Here is a 12164-nt window from a genome sequence, read left to right on the forward strand (position 1 = left end):
TCAATGATTTGTTGGTTGATTGGTTGATTGATCAATTGATCAACTGATTGAGTGAACATGCCTTTATTGATTTGTGAAACACAAATATTTACTTTACCTTCTTTCTGTGCAGTACAATACTCAGGTTATGGAGATGGAGTCCAATAGGGAGATACTCCGAGTGGCTGTGACTGACGCAGACACCCCCAACACCCCCGCATGGCGGGCTGTTTACTCCATTGTGAAGGGGAACGAGGAAGGGAACTATAAGATTGAGACCGACCCCAAGACCAACGAAGGTATACTGACTGTCATCAAGGTGAGTCTGTTTGACCTTATGACCTTATTCAAGGTTCTGAGCATCAACGTCACTTACAGATATGCCATTTTAATTTGATCACTCTGTTGTTGCAGATCATTTTCCTGCACAACAGTAAAGGCAAACTTGTAGTGTATTCAAAGTTTAAAAAGGCTTCTAAAGTTTGTAATTTCCACTTTAAAATGTCAGACTTGATTTGCCCTGATGAAAAATGTATAAACCCCTACAAAAATGACCATTAATTATACTCCACATATTAACGCACATGTCTTGTTGCTGCATGATAGTTGCTGCAGATAGTACTAGTTCCAAGTAATTTTTTCCATTTTTGTTTTGTATTGACTTACATTGCTCTAACATAAGTACGGGACTACATTTCCCAGGGGAAGGATTTTGAGAAGACGACGGTGACCAACGTGGAGATCGCCGTGGAGAATGAGGAGCCTCTGTTTGTGTGTGGCTCAGGAGGGCCCAACTCCCCCAAAACCCTGACCGCGCTCCCCCAGAGAGTGAATGTGGCGGTGGAAGTGATTGACGTGAACGACCCCCCGGAGTTTGACAAAAAGGTGGTAGACGTGTACGTGAAGGAGGAGGAGGTGACAGGGAAGGTGCTGTACACGCCCAAGGTCACCGACGTTGACTCAGATGTGGGAAAAATCAGGCAGGTGGCAACATGTGATGACTCAGATTCACCTGGGTTGTGATATTGATTACCACAATTTATTTTGTATGTACAGTATGGATTCAAAGTAAGCATTTATCTGTCCCATCCATGTCCTGACCAGGTATGAGTTAGTTGAGGACCCAGCAGGCTGGGTCACCATAGATAACAAGACAGGAGCGGTTACTACAGTGAAGAAGATGGACCGGGAGTCACCTCACGTCAACAAAGACAACATATACACTATCCAAATCCATGCCATAGATGACGGTTAGTGCGTGAGGTGTGTGTTTGTCTGTGTCTGTGTGTGTGCCTGCGTGTGCACCTGCGTGCGTGTGAACATGCATGTAGCTGTGTGTGGTACGTACGTATGCATATGTACAGTATATGGTATTGAGCATAATAAAGTATTTAAAGAATCTCTTCCTCTCTCAGGCAAACCTCCTGCCACAGCTACAGGCACCATTCTGGTTCACCTGGGGGATATCAATGATAACATACCCTCTTTGGTGGAGAAGGAGCTGGTCATGTGTGGTAACAAAGTGATTGTGCCAGTAGAAGACAAGGACAAACCTCCCTTTGGATGCCCCTGTTCCTTCTCCCTGGGAGTGGACAATGGAGACAAAACACTGAAGAGCCACTGGAAACTGGACCCTGCCAATGGTCAGCAGAATCACACACACGCACGCACGCACGCACACACACACACACACACACACACATACGCACGGACACACACACACACCCACACACCAAAGCACTGCTTTTATCCATCTACTATCGCCATACAACCTGCTAACCTAGAAAATAGCACTACTCAGACGCCAGGTCCTTCCTTTGTAGCAGCACAGAATTAAATATCATTATAAACTGGGTGGATCGAGTCTTGAATGCTGATTGACTGACAGCCGTGGTATGTCAGACTGTATACCACGGGTATGACAAAACATTTATTTTTACTCCTCTAATTACATTGGTAACCAGTTTATAATAGCAAAAAGGCACCTCGGGGGTTTGTGGTATATGGCCAAAATACCACGGCTAAGGGCTGTTCATACGCATGACTCAACCCATACGCATGACTCACACCCCCTCAGGACTTATTGCTAAATTAACCTCCTACCTTCTTTTCCTCTCCGTCCACCACTCTCCCTTGCTCTCCCCCGGTGGTCAGGTATGGAGGCGGGTCTGGTCAGTCTGAAGACCCTGCCGTACGGTAACTACACGGTGCCTCTGGTGATCCTCGACCAGCAAGGCCAGGAGGCACATGACATTGTCCAGGTGATAGTGTGTGACTGTGGGAAAGAAGACAAATGTAGGGCTTCTCTACCCCGGAGCTCCAGCCTGGGCTCTGCCGCTATAGGACTACTGCTGGCTGGACTGCTGCTCCTCTTACGTGAGTTAGAAGGGAATAGGAATGGAGTACTGTACAGTATATAGGGATAGTTAGAGAGTAGGTGGATAATCAGTAAGTCAGTTACTCAGACACTCTTAGAACTTAGTGCTTGTGGCCTGAAATTCAGTGGAAAAAATGAAGAGAGAGACACCAATTCAGTCTAAACTAAATCACATCTATCAAATGAAAGCAAACTTTTGATGCATTATTGTAATTAAAACATGTTGATAGATAGCAGTGATACAGCATGCTATGAAAAGTTATAAAAACACTAAACATCCATTCATTTTTTGTATGGTAAAATGCTATGAGATATGACTGTTAGTGGTGACTGTGTGGTTGTGTGTCCCTTTCCCAGTGCTACTGCTTTTCCTCCTGCTGTGTGAGTGTGGCGGTAAGAAGTTCACACACCTCCCCCTCAACCTGCAAGAAGAGGGCAACCAGACTCTCATCAAATACAACGAGGAGGCAGGGGGCAGTGCATGCAAGGTGTGTGTGGGTGTATATGTTCACGTGCATGTGTGCATGTATATCTACAGTATTTGTGCCGAATGTATACATTAAGTTATGTGTCTGGGTGTTCAGCACAATGACAGGAGTGTACAATACAATCACTTACTGAGCTGTCCTGTGTAGGGTTGAAAAGGGAGGGTATAGTAATGGAAACTTTCTAAGTTTACCAGTAAACTACCAGAATTTGGGTGTCTTTCACAGATGTTATGTAATTTATCACAAGACATCTAGTGGCCCTTTTGGGTACTTCAGATTATCACAGGTGTCTAATTATTTTACATTTACATTACATTTAAGTCATTTAGCAGACGCTCTTATCCAGAGCGACTTACAAATTGGTGCATTCACCTTATGACATCCAGTGGAACAGCCACTTTACAATAGTGCATCTAAATCTTTTAAGGGGGGGGGGGGGGGGGGGGGGGGTCAGAAGGATTGCTTTATCCTATCCTAGGTATTCCTTGAAGAGGTGGGGTTTCAGGTGTCTCCGGAAGGTGGTGATTGACTCCGCTGTCCTGGCGTCGTGAGGGAGTTTGTTCCACCATTGGGGTGCCAGAGCAGCGAACAGTTTTGACTGGGCTGAGCGGGAACTGTACTTCCTCAGTGGTAGGGAGGCGAGCAGGCCAGAGGTGGATGAACGCAGTGCCCTTGTTTGGGTGTAGGGCCTGATCAGAGCCTGAAGGTACTGAGGTGCCGTTCCCCTCACAGCTCCGTAGGCAACCACCATGGTCTTGTAGCGGATGCAAGCTTCAACTGGAAGCCAGTGGAGAGAGCGGAGGAGCGGGGTGACGTGAGAGAACTTGGGAAGGTTGAACACCAGACGGGCTGCGGCGTTCTGGATGAGTTGTAGGGGTTTAATGGCACAGGCAGGGAGCCCAGCCAACAGCGAGTTGCAGTAATCCAGACGGGAGATGACAAGTGCCTGGATTAGGACCTGCGCCGCTTCCTGTGTGAGGCAGGGTCGTACTCTGCGGATGTTGTAGAGCATGAACCTACAGGAACGGGCCACCGCCTTGATGTTAGTTGAGAACGACAGGGTGTTGTCCAGGATCACGCCAAGGTTCTTAGCGCTCTGGGAGGAGGACACAATGGAGTTGTCAACCGTGATGGCGAGATCATGGAACGGGCAGTCCTTCCCCGGGAGGAAGAGCAGCTCCGTCTTGCCGAGGTTCAGCTTGAGGTGGTGATCCGTCATCCACACTGATATGTCTGCCAGACATGCAGAGATGCGATTCGCCACCTGGTCATCAGAAGGGGGAAAGGAGAAGATTAATTGTGTGTCGTCTGCATAGCAATGATAGGAGAGACCATGTGAGGTTATGACAGAGCCAAGTGACTTGGTGTATAGCGAGAATAGGAGAGGGCCTAGAACAGAGCCCTGGGGGACACCAGTGGTGAGAGCGCGTGGTGAGGAGACAGATTCTCGCCACGCCACCTGGTAGGAGCGACCTGTCAGGTAGGACGCAATCCAAGCGTGGGCCGCGCCGGAGATGCCCAACTCGGAGAGGGTGGAGAGGAGGATCTGATGGTTCACAGTATCGAAGGCAACCGATAGGTCTAGAAGGATGAGAGCAGAGGAGAGAGAGTTAGCTTTAGCAGTGCGGAGCGCCTCCGTGATACAGAGAAGAGCAGTCTCAGTTGAGTGACTAGTCTTGAAACCTGACTGATTTGGATCAAGAAGGTAATTCTGAGAGAGATAGCAGGAGAGCTGGCCAAGGACGGCACGTTCAAGAGTTTTGGAGAGAAAAGAAAGAAGGGATACTGGTCTGTAGTTGTTGACATCGGAGGGATCGAGTGTAGGTTTTTTCAGAAGGGGTGCAACTCTCGCTCTCTTGAAGACGGAAGGGACGTAGCCAGCGGTCAAGGATGAGTTGATGAGCGAGGTGAGGTAAGGGAGAAGGTCTCCGGAAATGGTCTGGAGAAGAGAGGAGGGGATAGGGTCAAGCGGGCAGGTTGTTGGGCGGCCGGCCGTCACAAGACGCGAGATTTCATCTGGAGAGAGAGGGGAGAAAGAGGTCAGAGCACAGGGTAGGGCAGTCTGAGCAGAACCAGCGGTGTCGTTTGACTTAGCAAACGAGGATCGGATGTCGTCGACCTTCTTTTCGAAATGGTTGACGAAGTCGTCTGCAGAGAGGGAGGAGGGGGGGGGGGGGAGGATTCAGGAGGGAGGAGAAGGTGGCAAAGAGCTTCCTAGGGTTAGAGGCAGATGTTTGGAATTTAGAGTGGTAGAAAGTGGCTTTAGCAGCAGAGACAGAAGAGGAAAATGTAGAGAGGAGGGAGTGAAAGGATGCCAGGTCCGCAGGGAGGCGAGTTTTCCTCCATTTCCGCTCGGCTGCCCGGAGCCCTGTTCTGTGAGCTCGCAATGAGTCGTCGAGCCACGGAGCGGGAGGGGAGGACCGAGCCGGCCTGGAGGATAGGGGACATAGAGAGTCAAAGGATGCAGAAAGGGGGGAGAGGAGGGTTGAGGAGGCAGAATCAGGAGATAGGTTGGAGAAGGTTTGAGCAGAGGGAAGAGATGATAGGATGGAAGAGGAGAGAGTAGCGGGGGAGAGAGAGCGAAGGTTGGCCCTCTGTTTGGCCTCATCACATGTCAAATATGTAATAATTAAACAAGACTATTTTAAAATAAAAAATAGAATGACAAAGCTGTAAAACGTCATCTTAAATATAAACCATCAACTTAGTCAATACCATTGGTGTTTAATATGAGGGTTTCAGCATGAAATATCCTTTATATATTACACACTTGTAGTTATTTTACCATGTCAGTATGTATTTATTTTACTATGTCAGTATGTATTTATTTTACTACGTCAGTATGTATTTATTTTACTATGTCAGTATGTAGCTATTTTACCATGTCAGTATGTAGTTATTTTATTATGTCAATATGTATTTGTTGTCAATGTTTTGGCGTCAAACTGGTGGCAGTTGTGAAAAAGTCAATAGTTGAAGAGTTTCAGACGGAATTGAAAAAAATGCCAATGTTAATTAGATACTTTTTCATGAATTTTCTTTTGAACCATATGGTCTATCTACTAGATACTCATGAACGATATTGACACAGATATATAAAATATATATACATTTAAGTTATTCAAGTATAATTGACCAAAGTTACAATAGGTTGCCATAGATGTTCTGTAAATTACCAAAATTACTGACGATTCCGGTAACTTTGGTAAATCACCAGTAGCTTTGAAACCCCAGTCATGTGCTTATATTATTGTTGTCATTGAGTCTGGGAATTACATGTTTTTGGCAAGACAGGTATTCTTCCTCTGGTATGTGACCAGTTTGTAGTCTGACATGATGTTTCATCTTGTAATAACTTTCAATGTTCATTTTCTCTCATCTCTTTTCTCTTTCCTCTCCTCATCTCTTTTCTCTGTCCTCTTCTCATCTCTTTTCTCTTTCCTCTCCTCATCTCTTTTCTCTTTCCTCTCCTCATCTCTTTTCTTCTTCCTTGCCTCATCTCTTTCCTCTTCTCATCTCTTTCCTCTCATCTATTTTCTCTTTCCTCTTCTCGTCTCTTTTCTCTTTCATCTCCTCATCTCTTTCCTCTCCTCATCTCTTTTCTCTTTCCTCTCCTCATCTTTTTTCTCTTTTCTCTTATCTCTTTTCTCTCCTCATCTCTTTCCTCCTTCCTCTCCTCATCTCTTTCCTCTCCTCATCTCTTTCCTCATCTCTTATCTCTTTCCTCTTCCCTCTCCTCATCTCTTTTCTCTCCTCATTTCTTTCCTCTCCTCATCTCTTTTCTCTTTCCTCTCCTCATCTCTTTCCTCTCATCTCGTTTCTCTCCTCATCTCTTTCCTCTCCTCATGTCTTTTCCTCTCCTCATCTCTTTCCTCTCCTCATCTCTATCCTATCCTCATCTCTTTCCTCTCCTCATATCTTTCGTCTTTTCTCTCCTCATCTCTTTCCTCTTTCCTCTCATCTCTTTCCTCTCCTCATCTCTTTTCTCTTTCCTCTTGTCATCTCTTTCCTGGTATCTCTTTCCTCTCCCCATCTCTTTCCTCTCCTCATCTCTTTCCTCTCCTCTGCAATCATAAACTCTTCTTCTTTTCCAATACTCTCTACTTACCTCTCCTGTCTCCTCTCTGCTGCTCTTATACCCATATCCACCTTTTTTTCTTCTCCTCCTCTCCCTCTCCTCCTGTCCCTACCTTTTAGGGTGAGCCCATGTTGATCCTGACCCCCACCGCTCCTAACAGGGAAGTGATAGATGGAATGAAGCAGACCACCCCAGGCATACCGGTAAACTGGACACTATTCTTACTTTCTTCTTGTCTTCTTTTTCATTCTTTCTGTAACTCATCTTTTTCCGTGTCACAGCCCTTATTTAAAAATACAAAAAACAGTCTATGGTCAACACAGGGCCTGAGATTTTTCAATGACGTGTCTGTGGGTGTGTTCTGCACGGTTAGGTGGAGTTGTGTGAGAGAGTGTGTGAGGTGTCATATGATGGAGGAAAAAGTAATTAAAATCACGACAGTTACAGGTAATTAGTAGTTTCTGTCTACGGTGTGTGCTTCCCTCTAATAGGTACGGTATGTATGGTAATCACTGAATGAAGCAGGTTCAGTCACTATTAGCATAATTTAGTTCTGTAGTACCAATGAGAGAGTAAAAGAGATCACATCCATGATTTGGGTGTGACTCATGAGCACATGTGCCACATGCAGAGTGAGTAAGCCTACAACACTGACTACATTCTCCAAACCACATTTATATGGTAAGGCTGACTGTGCAGGGAAGATGACTCATCTGCTCAAAGAATGTGTTAGAGCCCCCAGAACAGGTTTAAAAACCTAAACATTTGCTTACAAGTCTTGGAGGAGACTTGCATTTTGTAAAGGGTGAAGATTAATTATAGAATACAGTACAGATGTGATTACTAAAGAGCTAAGTATAGGCCACATCACAGTAGTGTGTACCAGAGATTTATCGAGTGTATGGATATTATGGAGCGAATTAGTATGTACTACGATATTGAGTGTAGTGGATTGGGCAGGACACAGTGTGCATGGTGAAGTAGGCCCGGTGGACCACATCAGTGAGATTCAGAAGATTTAGAAGGGCACTGAGTGACATACACTACATGACCAAAGTACGAAGACACCTGCTCGTTGAACATCTCATTCCAAAATCATGGGCATTAATATGGATTTGGTCCCGCCATTGCTGCTATCACGGCCTTCACTCTTCTGTGAAGGCTTTCCACTAGATGTTGGAACATTGCTGCGGGGACTTGCCTCCATTCAGCCACAAGAGCATTAGTGCGGTCGAGCACTGATGTTGGCCGACTAAGCCTGGCTCACAGTCGGGGTTCCAATTCATCCCAAAAGTGTTCAAAGGGGTTGAGGTTAGGGCTCTGTGCAGGCCAGTCAAGTTCTTCCATACCAATCTCGACAAATCATTTCAGTATGGACCTCGCTTTGTGCACGGGGGCATTGTCATGTTGAAACAGGAAATGGCCTTCACCAAACTGTTGCCACAAAGTTGGAAGCACAGCATCGTCTAGAATCACTGGAACTAAGGGGCCTAGCCCGAACCATCAAAAACAGCCCCAGACCATTATTCCTCCTCCACCAAACTTTACAGTTGGCACTATGCATGGGCAGGTAGCATTCTCCTGATATCCGCCAAACCAAAATTCGGCCACCGGACTGCCAGAAAGTGAAACGTGATTCATCACTCCAGAGAACGCATTTCCACTGCTCCAGACTCCAATGGCAGCAAGCTTTACACCACTTCAGCCAATGCCTGGCATTGCGCATGGTGAGCTTAGGCTTGTGTGGGCGGCTGCTCGGCCATGGAAACCTATTTCATGAAGCTCCCGACGAACAGTTATTGTGCTGACATTGCTTCCAGTGGCAGATTGGAACTCGGTAGTGAGTGTTGCAACCAAGGACAGATATATTTTAAGTGCTACGCGCTTAAGCACTCGGCAGTCCCATTCTGTGAACTTGTGTGGCCTATCACTTCGCGGCTGAGCCGTTGTTGCTCCTACACTTCAGAATAACAGCACTTACAATTGTCCGGGGGAAGCTCTAGCAGGGCAGAAATTTGACAAACTGACTTGTTGGAAATGTGACATCCTATGACGGTGCCATGTTGAAGGTCACTGAGCTCTTCAGTAAGGCCATTCTACTGCCAATGTTTGTCTATGGAGATTGCATGGCTGCGTGCTCAATTTCATACACCTGTCAGCAACGGGTGTGACTGAAATATCCGAATCCACTAATTTGAAGTGGTCTCCACATATCTTTTGTATATATAATGTAACATTAAATTATGGTTTCCTAAGATTGAGGGATTTACAAGCAATATGTATCATATGCTTGCCAATGGAGAATGAGTTAGAGCCAAGTCTCCTATCTGTAAGATAGTGCTACTGTTTGAACAGAACTACCTATTATATAACTGTCCCTACCTTTCTATCTGCTACAGAAGTAGGATTCTAATTTGAGCCAGTTTGCTACAGCAGGAAAATAATTCTGCAGCAACAGGAAATGTGATTTATTATGTGGATTATAATTAATGGACAGTGTTGTAGGGGTTGATAGATTTTCATAAGGGAATCAAGTCAAAAACTTCTGAAGCCTTTTAAAACCTCAAATACACTATAAGTGAAACATTTCCTGCATTGCAGGAAAGTTCTCCTGATACAGGGGGATCAAATGAAGATCCTACATCTGTACTACACCACTTCATTTGCCACCATTAGAGAACTTCTACTCCACAGACCTGTATATCATATTATGTGGCTCAGTTGGTACAGTAGAGCATGGTGCTTGCAACGCCAGGGTTGTGGGTTTGATTCCCACGGGGGACCAGTATGGAGGAAAAAAATAATGAAATGTATGAACTCATTAACTGTAAGTCACTCTGGATAAGAGTGTCTGCTAAATGACTAAAATGTAAATATTATTATATTCTTAACTCTGTCACCACCAACAACTAGTTACTATATCTTCTACCATCTTACTACAACACTTTGATCACAGTCTAAATCACTGTTGTTTATGCTGTGCTTAATTCTTGCTCTCTGATTGGACAGTTTACTCAGAAGACTAATGAGACGACCCAAGAGGCCAATGAGATGTACAGAACCACAGGGAGGACCATTGTGAGTGACATCCTTACTGACAATCACGATTTTCAAGTTTTTTTAAAGTATGTGTTTTTAAATACCTTGAAATACTTTTCCCTTTTGGATGCATCTCATCTCTAGTCGATGGAAGTCTCACATCACATTAAACCATTTGGGCAGTGTGAAATACATGCAGTTCATGCCTGCCCTTGTTCACTGGCTATAGTTCAATCTGAACTGTGGGAAACTTTGTTTTTGGGAGGATATTAGCCGATGGCAAAATAACAAAATGCAAAAGTTTTATTTAGCTTGAACCAGTTGTACTGTCCTGACTGTTCAATAGCACTGATAAGCTTTGCATTTGACCTGTGTCAACTATTTGTGAGAGACATTTCAAAGAGTGAAGATCTTAAATGCTCTTCCTACCTGTCTCAGTGGTATACTTTCCGTAGTTCTACATTGAGTGGTACTACATCATTGTGTACATAACAGAATTTAACTCTTCATAATCCTCAGTTATGCTTTAATTTTGCACTTTGTGCATTTTCCCTATTACTATGTCATTATCTAACATGCTCATACCATGTTAGATACTTAACGCAACAAAATAGTGGTGACAACAGTGGTACACAATTCAGTCAGCTGATGGAGTAGGGCATCAGTCTACATTGAAATGTATATAACCTTTCAAGTTTTCAAGTTTTAATGTCACATGCCCAAGTACAGTGAAATGCCTTTCTTGAAAACTATACACCCAACAAGGCAGTAATCAATATCGATGCAATATACAAAAAAAGGTAGAACAAAAACACACAATAAATAAAAATAAGAAGAATACGAGAAAGTAAGTAAGCATACGATATACAGGGTCAGCTCCAGTACCATATTTACAATGTGCAGGGATACTGGATCGATAGAAGTAGATATGTATAGGGTAAGGTGACTAGGCATCAGGATATATGATAAACAGAGTAGCAGCAGTGTATATGATGATTGTATATGAGTGGGTGAGTGTAGCGTCAGTATAAATGTATGTGTGTGTGAGCAAACTATGGATTGAGTGTTTGCGTGTGTTGGAGTGTCAGTGTGTGTGACAAGGGTTAACTCAGATAGTGCGTGTAGCCATTTAGTTAGCTATTTTGTTAGCTATTTATCAGTCTTTTGGGTTGGGAATAGAAGATGTTCGGGAGCCTGTTGGTGTCAGACTTGATGCACCGGTACCGCTTGCCGTGCGAAAGTAGAGAGAACAGTCTATGGCTTGGGTGGCTTGAGTCTTTAACGATTTTCTAGGCCTTCCTTTTCACACCGCCTGATATAGAGGTTCTGGATGGCAGAGAGCTCGGCCCCAATGACCAACTGGGCTGTTCACGCCACCCTCTATAGCGCCATGCGATCGAGGGCGGTGTTGTTGCCATACCAAGCAGTGATGCAGCCAGTCAAGATGTTCTCAATGGTACAGCTGTAGAACTTTTAGAGAATTTGAGGGCCCCTGCCAAACCTTATCAACCTCCTGAGGTGGAAGAGGAACTGTCAACATTTGAAGTCCTGAGTGATTTAGACACCCGCTCCACTGCAGCCCTGTTGAAGTGGATGGGGGTGTGCCCCCCGTTTCCTGTTGTCCACGATCAACTCCTTGGTCTTACTGACGCTGAGGGATAAATTGTTGTGCCAGGTCACTGACCTCTTCCCTGTGGGCTGTCTCATAAATGCCGGAGATCAGGCCTACCTACATCGTATCGTCAGCAAACTTGATGATGGTGTTGGAATCATGCATGGCCACGCAGTCGTGGATAAACAGGGAGTACAGGAGGGGACTAAGCACACACCCCTGTGGGGCCCCCATGTTGTGTGTCAGCGTGGCAGAGGTAATGTTGCCTACCCTCACCACCTGGGTGTTTAGTCTCAGGTTCGTAAGCTTGGTTACGAGTTTAGAGGGGACAATGGCGTTGAACTCTGAGCTGTAGTCAACGAACAACATTCTCACATAGGTATTCCTTTTATCTATGTGGGTGAGGTCAGTGTGGCGTACAATTGAGATTGTGTCATCTATGGATCTGTTGGTGCGGTATACAAATTGGAGTTGATGTGTGCCTTAACCAGCCTCTCAAACTACCACATGATTACAAATGTGAGTGCAACAGGGCGGTAGTCATTGTGGCATGAAGCCTTAGAGTTCTTGGGAACAGGAGTGATTGTGGTC

General features: G+C 45.0%; 1 protein-coding gene across 1 annotated transcript in view; it reads left to right on the forward strand.

Moving 5' to 3' along the window:
• LOC129844847 (cadherin-like protein 26) overlaps positions 1 to 12164 on the forward strand; it is a 28340-nt gene that overhangs the window by 6653 nt on the left and 9523 nt on the right. Inside the window, exons 8-15 of the mRNA XM_055913004.1 lie at positions 113 to 298; positions 682 to 959; positions 1084 to 1229; positions 1395 to 1622; positions 2134 to 2355; positions 2714 to 2844; positions 7042 to 7125; positions 9932 to 10000. Of these exons, the coding sequence (XP_055768979.1) occupies positions 113 to 298; positions 682 to 959; positions 1084 to 1229; positions 1395 to 1622; positions 2134 to 2355; positions 2714 to 2844; positions 7042 to 7125; positions 9932 to 10000 (1344 nt within the window). The remainder of the gene's footprint in view (positions 1 to 112; positions 299 to 681; positions 960 to 1083; positions 1230 to 1394; positions 1623 to 2133; positions 2356 to 2713; positions 2845 to 7041; positions 7126 to 9931; positions 10001 to 12164) is intronic.

Source organism: Salvelinus fontinalis, unplaced genomic scaffold (assembly GCF_029448725.1).
Source record: "Salvelinus fontinalis isolate EN_2023a unplaced genomic scaffold, ASM2944872v1 scaffold_0240, whole genome shotgun sequence".
Taxonomy (NCBI): Eukaryota; Metazoa; Chordata; class Actinopteri; order Salmoniformes; family Salmonidae; genus Salvelinus; species Salvelinus fontinalis.